Source organism: Jaculus jaculus, chromosome X (genome assembly GCF_020740685.1).
Source record: "Jaculus jaculus isolate mJacJac1 chromosome X, mJacJac1.mat.Y.cur, whole genome shotgun sequence".
NCBI classification, from domain to species: domain Eukaryota; kingdom Metazoa; phylum Chordata; class Mammalia; order Rodentia; family Dipodidae; genus Jaculus; species Jaculus jaculus.
Window position 1 is genome coordinate 113,159,111 of NC_059125.1, and position 22,581 is coordinate 113,181,691.

Genomic DNA, 22,581 nt, shown 5'->3' on the forward strand with positions numbered 1-22,581 from the left:
TATGTGTGTTGTAGAGTGAGATACAGGGCTTTACTTGACTGTGAGTTAAATGGTGCTCAACACTGGAGCTCTATATATCCCTAAAAGGCATGTGCAGTCTTGGGCAGCCGGACTAGGGCAGTGCTCAGAACAAGGGGATACTGCAAATTGGGGCACAGTGGTATATCAGACATCTACAGTATTTCTTCCACATGGAGTACCACATTGTGGGAGAGGGAATGGCTAAGTGGAATCTATTATTAAAGTGTAATCGGGATATTCCAGAACCTCAAAACTTGATGAGGAACAGTTGATGAAGTGCCACTGAGAAGGCATAACTGCTGAATTCTCACAATGAAGCAGGTGGTAGAGGAAATACTCCTTTCTTTTGTTGGCCCCTTAGGGGCATTATACAACCAATTTAAGACCTTTTTGAAGTGCTTTCAGGAGTCAGAAGAATGAGTTATTGAGAAAGTCAATTCTTTGTTCACTGAGACACTGAACAAGCTGTGTGCCAGGCATGGTTAATTTAGTTATCTGTTGTTGCATAGTGAATTACACCAAAGTTGGACAAGCATTGTGGTACATGCCTATAATCCCAACACTTAGGAGGCTGATGCAAGATTGCCATAAGCTCGAGGCTAGTCTGGACTATATAGTGAGTCAGCCTAAAATTCTGTGTAATCTGGGCAAAATAAAAGTTTAGTGCCTCACAATACCACACAGTCAGCATCTCTTGGTTTCTATGGGTCAGGAGTCTATGCATTGTTTAGTTTGAGGCCGTATAAGGTTGCATCCTGACTTCAGGTAGGACAGTGATGTCATTGGAAGTCTAGGCTGAGGCTGAAGGATCCATTTCCAGGTTCACTCTGGCAGTTGATGGAAAGCCTAAGTTCCTTGCTGGTTGGTTGTTGGAGGCTTTGGCCAGTTAAATCAAGTCCCCCCCTCCCAAATGAATGTCAAAATCATAACCCCTAATACCTGTGAATGTGACCTCATTTGGAAATATACACTACAAAGATGTAATTAAATTTACATGAGGTTGTGCTGGACTAGAGTGGGCCCCAACTCTAATGACAAGTATCCTTATAAGAAGAGGAGACATTAGTTACATGAAGAGATTCGGGAAAGGAGGTCTTGTGAAGATGATGCAGTTACAACCAAGGAACACCAAAGATTCTGGGAATGACCAGAAGCTGAAAGACAGGAGTTTTTTTTTTCTAGAACCTTTTGAGGGAGCATGGCCTTTCCACCACCTTGATTTTGAACTTCTCACCTCCAGAATATATGTAAGAGAATATATTTTTGGCTTTTGAAGCTACCTAGCTTGTGGTGATCTGCTACAGCAGCCTTAGGAATGAACATAGAGGCTTCCCTTAGTTCCTTGCTCCTGTGGGCCTCCCCACAGGGCTCCCTCCAGACATGTATATTGGCTTTCCCAAGTGAGATATCTAAGGGAGAATAAAATGGAAATGACAGCCCATCACTGCTGCTTGACATTAGTACAATAGCATGTTCAATGGATAGGACATCTTTATTAATACTATCTAAAACAAGATATCCTGGTTTCAGATAATCTCTAATAGTCTTTACTCATCCAAAAAGCTTAAGAACCAGAGCAGGTTTTTTTTTTTTTTTTCCATTTCAAAGTATTATGGTGACAAGATAAGATAATTGAAGAGTTTGCAAAACTAGTTCTGGGTATAGGTCAGAAATACCTGTAATGTCAGTAGCTAACAGAATTGTCGCCTGATTTATTACTGAAAGGATTTTAGTTTCATGTTTTCACCTTGCTTTCCATTCTCTAGGTAAGGAGCCTAACTCCACATTCTACATAACCATGTTGCTCATCATTCCAGTCATTGTAGCAGGTGCAGTCATAGTCCTTCTGCTTTACCTGAAAAGGTAAGACCCCTGCTCAGGTAGATTTTACAGTTGTTGCAAGCCCCAGTACTATTGTTTGTACTGTTCATGTTTGTGTATTGTGTTTCCCTGGTATAGTATTATTGTAGACTTAGGACCATAGCTGACTTCTGCTGGTATGATGTTGCTGTGCCCACTTTCTGATGAGGAAAGCATAATGCTAGTTTCCCATGGTTCCACCCCTTGTGTGGGTGGTTAGCATTGTTGAATAAGCCCTATGCTCATTTACTCTTCCTGGTGCCTGAATTATCAACAGATAGCTCTTGGAATGAAGTTTTAGAAATAGTGACTAGAGGTGGAGCTCAGTGGCAGGGCACATGGTTAGCATGTGTGAGGCCTGGGCTTCAATTCTGAGCACCAAAAATGGAAAGCATTGCTAATGAAATGCCTTGCTTAGTATTAATGCAAAACATTTGCTGCAGAAAACTACAGAGAAGGGAATTTCCCCAGGTTGTCACTAATACATGGTACTCATTCTTTGGCTTATGTCTGAAAGGAGAATCTCAGGAGTTCAAGGTCATGTTTGATTACACAGGGAGTTCAAGGCCAGCCTGAGGTATATGAGACCATGTTTCACAAAAAAAGAAAGAAAGGAAGAAAGGAAGGAAGGAAGGAAGGAGAAAAGAAAAGAAAAAAGAAAAGAAAAGAAAAGAAAACCATACAGAGTGTCATGCTTTCTTTGTACTACTATAGGGACTGTGGCTGCTCTTGCAGTAAATGTTAAAAATTGGAATAAGACTATTAAGCTCATGCTAGAACCAATGTTTTATCGTTGTTTCAACATTCTTCCCATATGCCTATTCTAGGCACTGGTTGTAGGCACTGTTCTAAATTCTGGGCTTATGGCAGTGAATAGACCACAGTTCCTATCCATTTTGGGGGGCTATATTAGGCAGGGTTCTCTAGAGGAACAGAACTGCTAGGATGAATTATTTTTAAAAGGGAATTTATTGGACTAGCTTATGGCAGTACAGTAGCAGTTATATGTCCAAGAATGAGAATCAAGGAACCTAGTAGCTGCTCAGTCCACGTGGCCAGATGCCTCAGCAGTCCCAATCCAGCACTGAAGGCCTGGAGGCTTCCTGAGGAGCCACTTGGTTTCGATTCATGCAGGTCTTCAGTTGATGCTGGTCTTCAATCCACGTTGGAAGGCAGCAAGCAGCTCCGGCAGCCAAGTGGAAGGAAGGAAGGAAGGGCTCTTTTCACCCAGAGCTTCTTTATATAAAGTCCCCCTCTGAGAGTGGCTGCCCACTCTGGGGGAAGGACTTCCTCCTACAGTTAATCCTTCCTGGAAGCAACCTCGGAGACCCACTTGATAGGGACTTCTATGGATTACTAAACAAATCAAGTTGACAACACCTTAAGTATCACAAGTCCATCCCTTGTCAACTTGACACCAAACCATATCTCCTTATATCATACTTAATTTCCAAATGAAAACAGGAACAAGCTCATAATTCTGCCTAAAATGGTATAACTATCCCATGTACAATTTGAAATGCAGAATCTTCCCCCAAACACAAAGCAGGGTTCCTTGAGGAATACTTAGTCTCTAATATAATAAGTCTAATATAAATTCAACAGTTAGCTAGTGACATAATCTTAATATTGGTGTATATATGTACAAACACTCTGTATCAAGGTAGGACAGAAACATTGCAGTTACAATGGGGGAGGCACATATGTGATGCTTTCACATAGTAAGAAGTGAAGTTGGCAAGAGGTGGGGCTAGGCAGTGCCAGGTGATGTTTTTTACACAGAACGGCCAGGTAAAGCCTCTTTGAGAACATGGCATTTAAGGAGAGATTCATAAATGGGTGAGCCATTCAAATAGTTGAGCAAAGAGCATTCCAGGCCAAGGGAACACAGCAAATGCAGAGGCCCTGGGTCTGGAATGAGCTTACCATGTAAGAGAGAGTGGCCAGAGATAGGGCTGGGTATATTGGCAGATTGGATCAAGCAGGCCTTGACAAGCAACTGAGATTTATGCAAAGCATGAGAGGGAACCTTGTTGCATTCTAAGCAGGGGTGGGATGTGGTCTGATGTACAGTTACATAAAGGATCACTGCCATGCCTGAGTGAAGAATGGAAGCAACTGGGCTACTTAGAAGACATTGCAGCACTTGAGAAGAGTGATGAAAGGAGTCTGTACTAGAGAGTTAGCAATGAGGAAGCCATAGCCAGATACATATGGAATGTATTTTGATGGCTTTCAAGGTGACTGCTTGTTTGTGGTTATGGGAAGGAAAGGGAGCATAGAGTTTTGGCTTGAACAGCCAAGTGAGTATGATGCCATTTCCAGAGATGGAGACTGTGAGGAGAGTATCTTTAAGGGAATGGTGAGGATTTCAGTATTGAACCTATTATTTCAGATGCTTGTTAGGCATCCAAGTAGGCATGTGAAATAGGCAACTTTTGGAACTTAAGGCCTTGCACTTTACTGCTGAGCTATATCCCAGTCCTCTTTTTATCTTTATTTTGAGACATGGTCTCACTGTTTCCTAGGCTAGTCTTGAACTCATTCTGTATCCTGGGCAGGACTTGAAAATGAGATAGTCCTTCCTCAGCCTCTCAAGTAGCTGGAACTACAAGCCCAGCTAGATTTCTTTCTCAAAATTATTAAAAAAAAAAAACTCCCTTCTTGTCTGTTAAAAGTACTATATCACCATTTTTAACTGGCATATAAGTAAATTGCTTATGTTGGTATCTCATTTGCTCCACTCAAACTTGGTTTTTTAGGACGCTGGTTTCCCATAGCCCCTTAAAAATATTTTTCACAGGGGCTGGGGAGATGGCTTAGTGGTTAAGTGCTTGCCTGTGAGGCCTAAGGACCCAGGAGGCTTGATTCCCTAGTAACCATGTAAGCCAAATGCACAGGGGTGGGGGTGGTGCATGCATCTGGAGTTTGTTTGCAGTGGCTGGAAGCCTTCGTGTGCCCATTCTCTCTCTCTCTCTCTCTCTCCCTCCCTCTCTCTCTCTCTCTCTCCCTCCCTTCTTCTTTCTCTTTCGGTTGCTCTCAAATAAATAAATAAAAATAAACACAAATTAAAACAATATTTTAAACAACTGCCTTACCACCCAAGGTGACATGTATACTATGATTTTTGTACATGACTTACATGGCTGCATTTTGGCGGGACATTCTTATATACTAGAAGGTTTGATCTAGAATGTCTCTGTTTTTTCAAAGGCTCAAGATTATTATATTCCCCCCAATTCCTGATCCTGGAAAGATTTTTAAAGAGATGTTTGGAGACCAGAATGATGATACCCTGGTAAGCACTGACTCCATGGTGGGGGAATTTTTGATGGGTATGTGATTTTGAAAATTTATGGTTAATGTAAAATTTTCCATTTCAACCATTTTAAGTGTATAGTTCAGTACATTTAAATACATTTACAGTGTTGTGCTACCACCACTGTTATCTGTTTCCAGAATGTGGTCCTTCTCCTCAACAGAATCTGTGCACATTAAACTGGCTTCTCATTCCCCTGTCCCCAGCACCTATTCTTCTTTCTGTCCTGTGAATCTTCCTATTCTAGGTATCTCCTATGTATGGAATCATGCATTGCTTGTCCATTTGAATCTGTCTTATTTTACTTAGTATCATATTTTCAAAGTTTATCATGTTGTAACATGTATCAGAATTCATTTTGTAACTGGTTATTTTAAACTACATTTGATCTAAAAGATTAAAGAAGAGTTGATTTCAGGTGTTGTGTCTCAGGCCAAGCATGCTAGCTTAAGAAAGCCTCAGAACAGTTTGCCTATCTCAGATCCCTGGGTTCCATTCTCTTTCTGAGAAATGAAATATATCCAGACACACAGACCTTTCTTGTGGAAGCTAGCCTAATAGATAGACATTCAGCTTGGATATCCTTTTATAAACTAGGTACAGACACATATAAAGGTAAAATAAACAAAAAGTACTTTTTTCATGCAATTGCATGAAAATCTAGGTCCAAACACATGGAAGAACAAACCCACCCCAACTTGTGGTCTCTTGCACACTCTGATACTAGAATCTGTGCCTAGAAACTTAAAACTTGGGAGCAAAAAGTCTTAGGTTTTTATGATAAATAAATTCACTCTAATAAGATAATTAAGACTCTGAATGAAATAAATATTAATATCATTAAATATAGCTAAAATTAGTAATAACAAACCTAGGATAGTTAATTTAGGGAAGTAGCACAGCATACTAGACAATAGGCTGCGTTCTGGAGACACATTGTCTAGATGCTGAACTCTGCTATGTCATTTACTGTCTTTTTGACCTTAGGTAACTTCCTTAGACTCTCTGTGACTCTTTTCCTGATTATAAAGTGGCGGTAACAATAGCACCTGGCTCATAGTATTGATATGTGCATTACATTAATTTGCTACACAATAACTTAATAAAAAATAGGTAGCATGGGGCTGGAGAGATGGCTTAGCGGTTAAGCGCTTGCCTGTGAAGCCTAAGGACCCCGGTTCGAGGCTTGATTCCCCAGGAGCCACGTTAGCCAGATGTACAAGTGGGCGCACACGTCTGGAGTTCGTTTGCAGAGGCTGGAGGCTCTGGCACGCCCATTCTCTCGCTCTTTCTATTGGCCTCATTCTCTCTCTCTCTCTCTGTCGCTCTCAAATAAATAAATAAAAGAGAAAAATTTAAAAAAAAATAGGTAGCATGTCTGGCACATTGTAAGTACGGAATACTTCTTAATGATGAGTGTTGCTCTTTTATAGTTTCTATTTTTCTTTAACCTCCAATTAACTCTTGTAATAAAAAGGGACTCACAATGAAAATGATGCTATTTGGCTAGAGGAGGAAGGCAAGGAGACTGATCAATTATTAGAGAAGGGTTATTATAGAACACCTTTTCACCACACACTAGGAAATGGAGATGCAGTGAGGTTCAGTAACTTCACTGTGGTCACCCAGCTAGTTGGTGGTAAGGTAAGAATGGATACAGGACTTCAGTTCTCTTGCTTTTATTCCTATGCTGCATTATCTCTTTATAAGAATGCCTGTCCTCAAGGACCTCTCTGTCATCTAAGAGGTCTGAATGACCAGAGAAGGTTGAGATAGGAGCTTTCTAAAAAATACTTGGTGATCACACATTATGAATAGCTTGTAATGAAAAAGTATCAGAAGCTAGGCATAGCGGTACACACCTTTAATCCCAGCCTTTAGGAGGTAGTGGTAGAAGGATCACTGTGAGATCGAAGCCACCCTGATACTACATAGTGAATTCGAGGTCAGTCTGGGCTAGAGCCAGACCCTACCTCAAAAAAAAAGTATCAGTCTACCATGCTGACAGTAGTCTGGGAGAATACATTAGAGAGAAGTGACATAAGCATGCATGGTAGCAAACTGGAAACTTAAGGCTGACCTACCCCATTAGATTTTTTTTTTTTTTTTACTGTTGTGATATATTGAAATTTTTTATTTTTATTAATTAAATAAATTTACAAAGGTTAGAGTCTTATATCCCCTCTCCACTGGATGCACTTTCCTAAGTGTTCTCCTCATTGAGGTTATTGGTATTCAGTGTGGTGTAATTAAGGCCTCTTCCACAATGTTCCCTGAGCCTTGGCAAGTCTGTTCTTGGTAGCCTCGGGGTTTCTGCTTCAATGTGTTTTGATTAACCACTGTGTCTGTTGCCATTTCCCTAGAGCTGGTTGTTAAGCTGGTAGTGGGAGCAATACTACTGTCACTGCTTCCTCTTCAACTTTCTCCATGGCCCCAGTAGCTGTGGTATAGGTGGCATGTCTCTTAAAAGGCATTCAGGTATCTTTATTTGTCATACTGATGGATTTTTTTTTTTGGTTTTTCGAGGTAGGCTCTCACTCTGGTCCCTGATGGATTTTTGATCTCTCCATTGTTCTCTTCTATTTGTAAAATCAAACAGAATCTCTGACCAAGGGATATGCATCATGATTTGATAGACTTCTTTTGTTAATATTTATTTTGCTTGTAAGCAGAGAGACAGAAGAGAAAGAAATAGAGGAAAGAGAGAGAAAGAGAATGGGTGCACCAGGACCTCTAACCACTGCAAATGAATTCCAGATGCATAAACCACTTTGTACATCTGGCTTTACATAGGTACTGGGGAATTGCTTTGCAAGCATGAGCCTTAACCACTGTGCCATCTCTCCAACCCCCGAAAGACTTCTTGATGTATATGCCCACTCTACTTATCCAGAGAGTGTTGGACGCTTTATTCTGGAGTCTATGAAATTCCTTAACATGGGGTTCTGAGTTGGTTCCCAGTTCCAGGTGTGAGTTCTTTCCCACTGAGCAGGTCTCATTTCCAATTGGAGGGCAGTTGGTTACCCTCATGGTCTGTGTGCCATTATTACACAGGTATGTACTTCTTGACTAGCTCGTTGGTTGTGTAGCTTGCAGAATCCCCTGCTTATTCATGCTGTTGGTGATCTTTATCCCCCAGCAGCCCCCATTGCACTTTCCCTTACCATGAGGGTTTTCCAGGAAAGGACTGTGTTTTTTTTTTTTTTTTATCAGTTTTGACATAGTTTCTCAGTGTGATGTGACTCAAACAGTGGTGTCTCATGAAACTAAAAAGTTACTGTACAGACAAGAAAACCATCAATGGAGCAACAGACAACCTACAGAAGAAAACATTCACAAGCTATCTATCTTTGATAGAAGCCTAATATATAGAATCTACAAAGAACTCAAAAAAAAAACTATGCAATAAAAAAGCTATTTTTTTTTAATTTTGGAATTGTATGTAGGGTATGTACTCTCCCATTCATTCCTCACTCTGCCATGTCTGGTTCCCACTGTGCTTTCACATGTTAACCTAAAAGTTAGACCCCTGAAAGACATTTGAGTTCATTCCTATTCTGAGTAGGATGGGGACTAGTTAAATTGACATAGTGCAATGCTCCAATAACTGTTCAAATATGTTTGGGTGCTGGGGAGATAGCTCTGCAGTTAAAGGCGCTTGCTTACAAAGCCTGCCGGCCTGGGTTCAATTCCCCAGGACCCATGTAAAGCTAGATGCATAATGTGGCACAGGTGTCTGGAGTTTGTTTACAGTGGTGAGTCCCTGTTGAGCCCATTCTGTCTGTCTCTAGCTCTCTCTCTCCCTCTCTTTCTATTTCTCCTTGCCAGTAAATAAATGAAAATACCTTTTTTTGTTTATTTTTACTTATTTGAGAGTGACAGAGAGAGAGAGAAAGAGGCAGATAGAGAGAGAGAATGGGCGCGCCAGGGCCTCCAGCCACTGCAAACCGAACTCCAAACGCGTGCGCCCCCTTGTGCATCTGGCTAACGTGGGTCCTAGGGAATCAAGCCTTGAACCGGAGTCCTCGGGCTTCACAGGCAAGCGCTTAACCTCTAAGCCATCTCTCCAGCCCAATACCTTTATTTTTGAGAGAAAGAGAGAGGGAATGGACAGGCCTCTAGCCATTGTAAAAGAACTCCAGACACATGCACCACCATGTGCATCTGGCTTACATGGGTTCCAGGGAATTGAACCTGAGTCCTTAGGCTTCACAAGCAAGTGCCCTAATCTGAAAAATCTCAATTCCAAAATCCAAAACTTTAAAGAATATATTTAAAAATATTTTATTTATTTATTTATGAGAAAGAGGCAGATGGAGAGAGAAAGAATGGGCATGCCAGGGCCTCTATCCACCGCAAATGAACTCCAGATGCATGTGCTACCTTGTGCATCTGGCTTTACATGGTTACTGGGGAATTAAACCTGGGTCCTTAGGCTCACAGGCACGTGCCTTAACTGCTCAGCCGTCTCTCCAGCCCCCAAGCTTTTATTTTTTAAAAAATATTTTTATTTATTTATTTTTGAGGTGGGAGAGTGTGTATGTGCATATATGGGTGCATCAGGGCCTCTTGCCACTACAAACTCCAGATGCATGCCCCACTCTGGCCCTATGTGCATACTGGGGAATTGAAACCCAGGCTGGAAGATTTTAGAAACAAGTACCTTTAGCCACAGAGCAATAACCCTAGTCCCCCAAATCCAAAACATTTTTTAAAGATTTTATTTGTATTTATTTATTTATTAGAGACAGGGAGAGAGAGAATGGGCATGCCAGGGCCTCTAGCCACCACAAGCAAACTCCAGATGCATGTTCCACCATGTGTATCTGGCTTACATGGGACCTAGAGAATTGAACCTGGATCCTTAGGCTTCACAGGCATGTAACTTAACCACTAAGCCATCTCTCCAGCCCTACATCCAAAACTTTTAAAGCATCATATTCATGCAAAGAAAGTGTCAGATTTCTGGAGCAGTCTGGAATTTTGGTTTTGGAATTATGGATGCTTGCCTAACCTGTATATGCTTTGTGGAAGGAAGGCAACTTAGAAAGTGTTATAAGAATCTTTGCTCATAGAACTGTGTTTTTAGAACTATTTCTTAAGGGGATAGCTGAACAGTGCTACAAGAATGATCAGTGCATCATTTGTTTTCTAATATTAAAATTTAGAAACCAATGAAATGCCAACAGTTCATCACTGATTTTTAAAACATTAGGTTTCGAGCCAGTCATGGTGGCACATGCCTTTAATCCCAGCACTCAGGGAGGCAGAGGTAGGAGGATCACTGAGAGTTCAAGGCCACCCTGAGACTATGCAATGAATTCCAGGTCAGCCTGGGGCTAGAGTGAGACCCTACCTCGAAAAAACCAAAAGAAAGAAAACATTAGGTTTCAAAGCTTAATGTCTTAATAAAATATGAGTAAGAAACAGATGACGAATATGTAGTATATTATAATACCAATTGTTACAGAAGTGTTTTAACACACATATAACAAGTGGAATTAAATGGGTCATGATGAATGATAATCTCTAAGTAAAGGGATTGTGGGTAACTGATATTCTCTGCCTTCCTTTCTGAATTTTTCAAATAGTCTATAATGTGCATGTATTACTATAATGTGCATGTATAAGTCCTCAACAAAAAGAATATTGTAGTCATTCAGGTATAGGAGATCATGGAGACTTGAACTCCAGATGCATGTGCTACCTTGTGCATCTGGCTTTACATGGTTACTGGGGAATTAAACCTGGGTCCTTAGGCTCACAGGCACGTGCCTTAACTGCTCAGCCGTCTCTCCAGCCCCCAAGCTTTTATTTTTTAAAAAATATTTTTATTTATTTATTTTTGAGGTAGGAGAGTGTGTATGCAATATAATAACTGAGAAGACCAGTGAAAGACACATGTAAAAGGAGGCTTATTAGGACTGGGTGACTGCGTGGGTGATGAAAAGTAGGGAGAGTAAAAAATAATTTTAAGATTTTAGCTCTAAGTGATAGAGTATGAATGATGGCAACACTGAGAGCAACAGCAGCCATCAATGGTCTTTCTTGGATATGGGAAAATTGCTTTTTTTTTTTTTTCAATTTGCTGTCTAGAGGATAACATGTTGTTTTAGTCCCGATGAGTCAGATAATTCTATAATTTAGTGAGTCAGCTATCCTGACAAGATGGGCTACTGGAAGCGTGAGCTGTTTTTGCTCATGGTGGTTGCAGGCTATTAAACAAAATCAGCTCTTAAAAATGAAAATGTATAATAGGAATATGGTAAAAGAACAAATTTTTCTGTCAGGTTTTAAATATTTTTAAATATTTTATTTGCAAGAGAGAGAGAGAGAATTTGGAAGACAATGAGAGAGAGAGGGCATGCCAGAGTCTCTTGCTACTGCTAACAGACTCCAAGATCCATGTGCCACTTTGTGCATCTGGCTTTACATGGGTACTGTGGAATTCAAGCCAAACCAACTGACTGAGCAAGCAAACACCTTTAACTCCTGAACCATCTCTCCAACTCTTCCTGTCTGCTTTCAACCAAATGAATAAGCTGCTTACTTTACCTGGCAACAGTTCTCACAAACTGAGCTACATATGCAGCATCAAGACTAACCTTTTTCTTGTAGACAATGAGTTGCCAAAACAATCATGGTGTTAGATGCCATTATTCCTTTTGATTGCATGTTTTTAAAACTCTAGATTCTTATGTAAATTCCTCACTTTAGAGATGGGGACTTGGGGGAGCACAGAGAATTCCATCAAGGAATATCATGCAGAGTGATTATAGAATCTGGACTAGATCCAGGTAGTTCAAAGTTGCTAACTCCTACTCCATGTGCCTTGAAACACCCCTTCCACAATAACACCATCAGTGATGCTGCTCTAAAAAGTTTATTTAAATGTGGCCACAAGTAGGTTCAATCTTTAGTATAATTTACCTTAAGGGGTCTGGTGTTGTGATGGTGTTTTGTTCATTGCTGTAGTAACGTTTTGGCCAACAGTATTTCTTCCTGTTGCTTTGCTGCTTGCCTCTTCCTTGTGACTAATTCAGCTGCTGGCAGCATTCCGGAGGGGGCAGGGGTAGCACAGGCACTTGCTTCTTCTCTATAGCCTCATTTCTTTTACCTGCTAAAAATGTGCCAGCACGAGGGTGAAGGAGATCAACACAGAGAACACTCAACTCCTAACAAACCAGATGAACAGAGTCACAGGGGCTCGCAAGACCTCATCACTGAAGTAGACCTAAAACGAACCCATCATGGCTCAGGGAAATTTGTGAAAGAGGGGGTAGGAAGAATGTTAGAGCCACAAGTTGTGTCATTATGCACAGAGACATTGCCTCTTACCCATAACTGATGGCTGTCCCCACAATGCACGACCCAATGAGGGGGTTACGTGTGGAGTGGGAAGGACAGGGAGGAGGCTAATGATGGAACCAACATGACTGTATACACACTGTGCACATAGCTACTAATAATAAAAATCTATTGTTCTTTGTCACTTCTTGGTAACTAATTATATTTTCAGTACCATGGCAGTTTTCTATTCCTGATCAAAAAAATCTTTTAAACTTCCAAATATTTTTAAAGCCTATTTTATCTTATTATATAATCTTTTAAAAACAAAGGATGCCTTCTTCACTAGCCAAAAAAACACTAGTGGACTTTAAAAATTATTAATTCCTTAATATCATCTTAATATGGATGATGCTCACATTTTTCCAACGATTCCACTTGTCTAGGGACAAATACTGTCTTAGCCTCCATTCGTGAGGCTAAGATTGACCACTGCATTTAAGGTCATAACAATATGTCTCTTTCTGTCACCTGCATTTATTTCCCCCATGCTACCTGGAGATACACCATGCAGAAGTGTGCCAGCACCCTGTCACCCCTCCAGCTAACACTTGCTACACCAGTAGATAGCTTTGCCTCCAATAGTCATTTTTTTAGGTGTTGTCAAATGACTGTTTCTCATTTCATCATTTTAGCTACATTCATAGACTCTCTCTTTTCTATAAAGCACTCTTCCCAGTCATCAGCTGCATACTGACTGCTCTGAAACTCTGTTCCTGTTAACAAAGGGGATAAGGCCTGCTTAATTTTGTCCCCTAATTGGTTTTTAAAGTGTATACTTGGGTTAGTAACCATCACAAACAGTACCAAATTAGTCTCTTCCACACCACATTCAATTTGTTCTATTATAAAGGCCGTAGATATTAGCCATAGGCTCTCCATTATGTACTGTTCAACTTTCTGTTTTCACTGTTGATCTGAAGAGGACTGGGGCATTATGTACTTACTGACTTGTGTACAAAAGACCAGGATTTTCTGCACAAAACTCGCTTAACTTCTGTAAATAAATCACTGTAGAAAAATACTTTCATCAAGTTTTGAAAGTAATGTTAAATTGAGACATAATATTCCATTATCCTACTGAATTTATTTCCTAACATACAAAAAAAATCCCACATAATAATAGTAAGCTGGTTTTTCAGGATCACATAACTAACAAGGAAAAGCCAGTTTTAGTCTCATAAACATAAATCTTTTTCATGGATTATATTTTTCCTCTTTGGCAATTATTCTGTGGTTGATGACTTTTTTTAAAGTAACAGTATAGGATTGAATTGTAGACTGGTGATTTTACAGATTTTAAATTTAGAGTGACATAAAATTCATCAAATTGGATACAAAGTCAGAGGCTTTGTATTTGGTCCTTTTCCTTTATTTGGACATATTACATGCAGTGCTCAGGGAAGGGACCTGGTGCTGATAAAAGGTAAAACATAGAATAATACAAGTTTTAGGAATGGAAAAAACAGGCAACTGGAATGTACTCCCACAGATGATTTCTATTTCAGTGTTCACTTTATTGAAACCAATTGCATTTTTTTTCCTATTTGTTTCTCTTCAGTTTTCTGAGACTGACTCTCTATCTAAGTCTAAGCTGGCCTAGAACATATTGTATATCCCAGGCTGGCCTTGGATGCTCAGCAATCATCCTGCCTCATTCTTCAAAGGGCTGGGATTAAAAGTGTGAGCCATCACTCCTGGCTTCCTGATTGCATTTTCTTTTCTAGCACAGCCAGGCATTGAGAATCATATTTAGAAACTAACAAAAGTGCTGTTCAGTATACATTGTTTTGAATAAAATGTTTATTTTAAAAGAAATATATATTTTTTATTATAGGAAATCAGAACTTCAGGTAATCAAAAGGAAAGATAAAATCAATTTTAAACATATCATTTATACTTTCTTTTAATGGTATATGATCCCTACCAAAAAAAAAGACACTTCTTGATAAATGAAATAATAGCAACAACCACAGTGGTTCATCCTTATTGACAATTCACTATGTGTTATATAGTTGCTAAGCATTCTCTCATTAATATGTCCCCATCCTGAGGTAGGTGTACATTATATTAATTGTTCAGCTAAAGAAATTGAGGTATCTACATGTGTAACTTGTTCAAGGTTCCACTGTTAGTACGTAGCAAAGATGGAGCCTGAACCCTAGACATCCTGACTGCAGTCCATGCTTTTAACCAACCATATTATATCATATACTAAATGAGGCTATCATATTGAATTTTATTTGAAACAAACATTTTAAAAATAAATAATTGGAACTAAAGATATTTCTGAATTTTTCATAAATTATGAAAGATTTTGACACTGGGGTTTCACTATGTTCCCCAGGCTGTCATAGAACTCATGGAGACATATAATCACCTATCTCGACTTCCCAAGTAACTGTGACTACAAGTGCATGCTGCTACTCCTAGCTTAAGATATTTTTTATGTGTGTGTATGTGTGTGTGTGTGAGAGAGAGAGAGAGAGAGAGAGAGAGAATTGACATGCCAGGGCCTCCAGCCACTGCAATTAAATTCCAGATCCATGCACCACCTTGTGCACATGTGCGACCTTGCACGCTTGTGTCACTCTGTGTACAGCTTACATGGGACCTGGAGAGTCAAACATGAGTCCTTAGGCTTGGCAGGCAAGCACCTTAAAAGGTAAGCCATCTCTCCAGTCCACTTAAAATATATTTTATTTAATTTTTTTATTCACAACTTCCATAATTGTAGACAACAACCCATGTTAATTCCCTCCCTCCCCTACTTTCCCCTTTGAAACTCCACTCTATATCATACCCCTTGCCCCTCTCAATCAATCTGTCTTTTGTTTTGGTGTCATCATCTTTTCCTCCTATTATGATGGACTTGTGTAGGTAGTGTCAGGTTCTGTGAGGTCCTGGATATCCAGGCCATTTTGTGTCTGCAAGAGCATGTTGTAGGGAGTCCTACCCTTCCTTTGGCTCTTACATTCTTTCCACTGCCTCTTCCGCAATGGACCCTGAACCTTGGAAAATGTGATAGAGATATTTTAGTGCTGATCACTCCTCTGTCACTTCTTCTCAGCACCATGGTGCCTGGGAGTCATCGCAGTGTCACTGTGATCTGAAAAGAGAAGGTTCTGTACCAAAAGTGAGAATAGCATTAATGTATGGGTATGAACATTAAGAGAAGTGCTTATTGGGCAGTTTGATAAGCATGGTATATACACTTAGCCAGACAGCAGCAGACGTCATACCCCTAGGGCTCATGTCTACCCCAGTTTTAGGTTTTCAGTATCAGGGATATATTCCCTCCCATGGAGCGGGCCTCCAGTCCAATTAGAGGGCAGTTGGTTTCCACCATGACAGACATGCCACTATTGTACCTGTTGGCTCATTTGGTCTGGCTGGCCAAATATAAGGCTTTCAGTGTCCACTGTTAAGTATTTTCACTGGTCATTTCTCTTTCTTCCAACGATCTACATGCAGTGTAGCTTTCTCCAGCTTTTTTTTCTGTCAGCTGGTCTACATGGAGGAGGTTTTTCAGCTCAGCTCCAGCAGGATTTCTCAGTGACCTTGCAGCCCAAGTATGTGGATTCTTAAGCAATAAGGTCTTACCATCTATTCCTGGTGGGAAATCAAGAGCCTTGGCAATGGCCTGTAATTTTAGGGGGGCCATCAGTGGCCTCCCTGGCCAACAACTCACTGGAAAGTATTCCATTCCTGGTAACAATCTATGGCTTCTGTGTGTTCCATTGTTCAAAAAAGTAGGTTTCCATATGACTTATTTATATCCTCTTAGATTTTGATTAGCCCTCCGTCCACCTTTCCTTTCCTCAATCTCTTTGCCTAACCTCTCTTTGTCAAGCCTTCTCTTTTCAGATGGCCTTCTCACTCCCATTAATCTGTTCTTCTACTTACATATATACAATACCATACTATTAAGTCCCCTCCCTCCCTCCCTTTCTATTCACTTTATATCCCCTTTCTAGCTTACTGGCCTCTACTACTGAGTTTTGTTCCTACTTAGATAGAAATCCAATCATTTGTAGCTAGGATCCACATATGAGAGAGAACATGTGACATGTGGCTTTCTGAGTCTGGGTTTAATGATTGTTGAAAAGATGATTCCATATGCTTTCCATATTTACCCCCAGTCTTCTTTTGCAGTGCCTGCAATCAAACCCAAATGCTGAGCAAATGCTTCACTTAACACTAAACTATATCCCTACCTATAAAATTTATTTTTATCTTTTATCCATTTTATTTATTGTTTTTTGTCACTCAGTTTTTGGGGTACTAGGGATTGGACTAAGGTATTTGCACATGATTGGCATGCATACTAACACAACCCTTCCCATTGTTAAAGCCCTCCAGTGTCTATCTGCATTGTCAGTGTCATCATACACAGGGATGACCATTAGTCTTCCATGTGTGCATATGTGTTTGAAGCTCACTTACTGGTATTTAGGTCAGTGTCTTTCCAGTCATTTTAGCTGGTTGATGTTCAAAAAGTTTTCTCAAAAAGCTTTCACACAACTATAATTTGCTGAATCATCTATTCATGGATGAACTTTGTTGCATTCATAATGGAAATCCATTTGGGCAGGAATTAAAATCACCTTGGTGTTGTGTCTCACACCTTTATATCTTAGCACACAGAAGACTTAAGGCAGGAGGATTGCTATCAAATCAAGGTCATCCTAGGCAACAGAGTGAGACCGTATTTCAATAAATTAACCCCCCCACACATACACAAACTGGCTATCTTAAATGTCTTATATATTTTCTGGCATAAAATGTTGTCAAAGGCACCTGATAATATAATGTTCTTTCTGTATTAAAGCACTTTTTTTCTTGGTTGTCAAAATAGTTGTTTCATCAAAATAACATATTTTTTTTCAGAATATATTAGTGTTTGTCATTCTGGATTGATTTTTCTCAGGTACAAGATGAGCACATCTAATCAAAACCCCGGAATGCTGTAATATATGGAATGTTTAGAGGACTAACATAATATCACAAATGGGAAATTCCACATCCTAAAACTTCATTTTATGCACAAAATTAATAAAATGATATATAGTTCTACCTATGGTCTCTATGTGTGTGCGTGTGTGTGTGATGCATGATAAATTTTTGTTAAAACTGTGGGTCGGTCCCCAGGATACCAAAGATATTCCAAAATTGAAATTTAAAAATCCAAAACACTTCTGCTTTTAAGCACTTTTGTATAAGGGTTATCTAACATTCTGTTTCTTTGTTTTCCTCACTATCTTCTATATTTGTCAAGCCCTTTTGGATAATTTTTATCTACTCTCTTGTCTTTCGATTTAAAAAATCTGTATTTCATTTTCTATTTTTCTTAAGGCATTATCTAATTATTTGATGTGTTTACTTGCCTGTGTTCCTCCTAGCTTAGTCTTCATTTTTGAAATGAAATTATTTCCCTTTACTTCTAATTCTTTCCTGATTTTTCTCATCTTATTTCTGAATTGCTGCTCTTCTGACTTTTTATGTATTCTTTCATGTCATATACATTTTTTTCATATCATGTCACTTTTTCTTAATATAATTTTTAAATGGTTGATTATAATTTTCAGTGAATTTTATGATCATATCCTTACAGCAGATGCAGATGCTGTAAGGATATTGGTCTGTTGCTCATTTTAACATTAAATTCCTGATTGTTTAGAAAGAGGCTTCACTTAGATTAGTTCTTTTTCAAATTTCATGAATATACAGCTCCCTTTTATTTCTTTTGGGAAGCTTTCAAATTTATGGTGAGAAATCTTGTCCTGCCTGTCTTCCTCCTCTGCTCTTTTTTTCTTTTTATTTCTTTGAGAGGTGAAGAAAAGGATGTTTGAGACAGGATCTTGTTGTGTAGCCCTGACTTGCCTGGAACTCACTCTGTATTCCGTGATGCCCTTGAACATGTGGCAAAAGTCCTGCCTCTACCTCCCACGTGCATCACCAGACCTGGCCTTTCCTTATTTCTCTAAATCCCATCCTTCTTCCTTCCATTATATCCATCTCTGCACATATATGGGCTTTCTGTTCTCCTGGTCTGTACCCTGGCCAGCTGGAGTCCGTCCTTACTAGTTTCTTCTCAGAGCACAGCTCATCCTGCAAGTGAGCTTTGAATACTTACCATTGAATGTACATGGCTCCTTGTGCTCAGCTACTGTGTGAAGTGTAAGCCATTTCCATTCTCAGCCTTTGCTCATAATTTAGCTCACTGACATTTGAATGAATTTCCTCCACTTTCTCAGATCTCTTGGATGCCATGTTGATTCTTTCTGTGTTCTCTTACACAGCCATTTTGGTCTGTAGGTATCTCTGGGTTGTTTCTATCAAATTTATTGGGTTTATAGGTACCTGATTTCCATGTAGTTTAGCTATAGATTCTGTCAGTGAATTGTCTTTTGTTTATGCTTTCCTACTTGCCCTGCTTACTGTTCCTATTTGTTATTATTATTTTTTTTTAATGGTTGCATTTGGAAAGAGTAAAGAAGCATACCATGCTGCCATCACTACCTTGCTCATGTAGTTTTTTTTTTTTTTTTTTTTTTTTTTTTAAAACTTCAGACAATGAGCCAAATCCTGCCATGTGGTATTTGTTTTTGTATAGCCTTTGACCTAGAGTTTGGAGGCTCTTTTTTTCAATAATGGGGATAAAAACCCAGGACAGTACTCTACCACTAAGCTGCTTCCTAAATTCCCCCGTGTTAAACTTGTTGATTTGAATTGACAAATGATTATCCTGAGAGGTTGTACAGGTTAAATAAGTTATGGTACATGTATGCAGTGACATTTGCACAGATTAAATAAAATGAGATTTTAAACCATTTTATACAAATATATAACATATGCTACTAAATGAGATTATCAGATTGTGTAATTTCTTCCTGTTAAGAAAACAGGGCATTAAAATGCACAAAATTAAATTTCTCACAAGAAGCATAGGTTATAACTAGGTTATATGAATTTATATACTTACCATTAGTACACCCAAATGATCATTTGGCTACAATTCTTTTACCAACATGGTGTTACCTAATTTAAGAGATCATTGTCAGCTAGGCATGGTGGCGCACACCTTTAATCCCAGTACTGAGGCAGAGGTAGGAAGATTGCCGTGTGTTCGAGGCCACCCCAAGACTACATAGTGAATTCCAGGTCAGTCTGAGCTAGAGCAAGACCCTACCTCAAAAAAACGAAACAAAACAAAAAGAACATTGTCGAGTTTTGGTACATGAGAAAATATCATATTATCTTAATTTTACATATAAGGTTTTATATTTTGTTAGTTTATTGGCTTGAATTAACTATTTTATGAAATTCTTGTTCCATATACTTTTATTCTCTATGGTATTCATCTTTTCCTTAGTAGTTTATAAAGCTCTTTACATGTCAGATATATGTATACACACAAAAGTATACATGATACTGGGGATCAAGCCCAGGGTCTCCTGCATGCAAGACAAGTAGTTTACCAACTGAGCCACACCTCTAGCCCTAGAAATCACATCTTAATGCATCAGTAGATTGTCATTTATTTTTATTGTATGTACAGTGATTAAATATGCACAAATGTTTCCCCCTTTTTTCTGCCATAAAATCATTATTTTTTTAGGTGTAAAAGCTTAGTCTACCTCAGAGTTACATAGTTGTTCCTCTATAATGTTTTTTTCAATTTTCCTTTGATATTTTTGACATTTAGGTCTTTTATCCATTATGGATTTATTTGTGTAATTTATGAGAGATAGTTTAACTTTGTTTTTAAAATGCTTAGCCTGGTATCTCCATGCCATTTATGGAATAAGCCATTATTTCAAGATTATATAAATTTTAAGATTGTTTTTATTAGAAGTCTGTGTACTTAACATGTTTGAGGTACAATTTTCATATAACACAATTTATTCTTTTTTTTTTTTTTTTAAGGTAGGGTCTTGCTCTAACCCAGGCTGACCCGGAATTCACTATGTAGTCCCATGATGGCCTTAAACTCACAGCAATCCTCCTACCTCTACCTCCCAAGTGCTGGGATTAAAGGCATGTGCCACCATGCCTGGCTAAAAATTATTCTTTTTAAGTGTTCAATTAGAAGAGTTTTAGCAAATATATCTGTTGTAGTCAGATTCACATTGCTGGTAGAAATCACCCAACCAAGAGCAGCTTGTGGAAAAAAAAGAGGTTTGTTTTGGCTTACAGGCTCAAGGGGAAGCTCCACGATGGCATGGGAAAATGATGGCATGAACAGAGGGTAGATATCACCCCCTGGCCAACATAAGGTAGACAATAGCAACTGGAGAGTATGTCAAACACTGGCAAGGGGAAACTGGCTATAACACCCATAAGCCTGTCCCCAGCAATACACTCCCATTAATTCCCAAATCTCCATCAGCCTGGAACCTAGCATTCACAACACCTAAGTTCATAGGGGACCTCTGAATCAAACTACCACAATATCCAATTTTGTATTCACCACTCTAATCAAGATATAAAATATTTATATAATCTCCAAAAACTTCTCTCATGCACTTTTGAAGTCAGCTTCCTCCCTCATTTTAAACACTTGGAACCAATGATCTGTTTTCTTTTCCTAAAGTCTTATCTTTTCCAAATTTTAATCATAGTTTTATGAATCTGACTTCTTTTCCTTAGTGCTGACACATTAAAGAGATGTTCATATTATTCCATATACCAATAGTTTATTTCTTTTATTGCTAAGCAATATTTCATAGCTTATTTAAGCATTCAACTTTTCAAGAACATCAGATGTCCTATTTTGGACTATTAAGAGTTTATAGCTTATGTAGAAGTGCTGTGGGGACATGTTTTCATTTCTTCTGAGTAAATACTTAGTAGTGAGGTGTTCAGGTGACGTGTTAAGTATATGTTTAGTTTTATAAAAATCTATAGACTGTTTTCCATAGTGACTATACAATTTTACATTTCCATCAACAGGGTGCAAGAGATTAAGTTACTCTGCATCTTCACTAGCACTTTGGACTGTCAATATTTTTAACTTTAGCCACCCTATTAGGTATATTAGTGTTAAGCAATTTATTTAGAAAGAACTGGATATTTTAATCTATTTCACAAGTCCATATTCTAATTCTGGACGGTCCTAAGTTACTCAATCTAGTTCCAGTTGCGCACCCTAATATAGCTGAAAAGCCAGAATTCTTCATTTCTCTTATTTCCCTTCTTCCCATAAGCTTAGTGAATCATAGAACACAAAAGTGGAAAAGTACCTTAGTTGTACTCTTGTAACGGGGTGGTGAGGGTCCAGGAAAGTCCTTGCACCCCAAACCCTGGGTTTGTTTCTAATTTTAGTCAAGGAATTGAATAAAAAAAAGAAAATTGAGAAGGATAATTATTAAATTATTATATTTATTGAGGGAATTAGAGCCAAGGAAAGGCACCCACATGGCTAGAGATCCCACGTGGAGGGCCTGGGGGGAAAAAGTATGGAAAGAAAAGAAAAGAGAAAGTTCAAGGAGCTCCTGCCATGTGGAGAGCTGAAGGGGATAAAGAACCCATGTGGAGAGTAAGGGTTAGGGAGCCCTCCTGCCTGGGCCAGGGCCTAGGCCAAGCCCCGTGAAGGAAAAATTGACCCACAGCTGGAAGTTCCCAAGTGATCAGAGACTGCCTGCCCTCCCCTTGTGAAGGTATTTAGGACCTTATGGTGGTGGGCTATCTTCTGGCTCAGGTGAACCAGAGAGCCAGCTGGTTGGTTACGGCTAGGGGCTGTCTCAGGAAGAAGTTAGCTCTGGCACCAAGTTCTGGGGGCTGAACTTGACCAACCAAAATGTTTAACTCCTATGAAAGACCTCCCTCCCAGGAAGGGTCCTGATTGTTTGTGGAAAAATATACCTGAGGCACTAGGGAAGACATAAGAAGCCAGGTTATCTTGGATTTCTAGCAAGTGCAAACTTTCCTGCGCTTTTCACCTTCAAGGGTCCAGTCACCCTAACTCTAACCCCCTCTCAATCTTGTATAGATGATAGCAATTTTCTTTTCCTAAAACGGACCATGTTAGG

At 39.2% G+C, this 22,581-nt stretch overlaps 1 protein-coding gene across 2 annotated transcripts in view; it reads left to right on the forward strand.

Annotated features, from left to right (window-relative positions):
• Il13ra1 (interleukin 13 receptor subunit alpha 1) overlaps positions 1-22,581 on the forward strand; it is a 74,009-nt gene that overhangs the window by 47,825 nt on the left and 3,603 nt on the right. The window contains exons 9-11 of one of the 2 annotated variants that reach the window (XM_045140788.1): positions 1,788-1,884; positions 5,095-5,179; positions 17,478-17,537. In XM_045140788.1, coding sequence (XP_044996723.1) covers positions 1,788-1,884; positions 5,095-5,179; positions 17,478-17,498 — 203 coding nt within the window. In that variant the 3' untranslated portion in view covers positions 17,499-17,537. Of the gene's footprint in view, positions 1-1,787; positions 1,885-5,094; positions 5,180-17,477; positions 17,538-22,581 lie in introns of those variants that run through there. The other variant, XM_045140787.1, reaches the window with a different exon arrangement.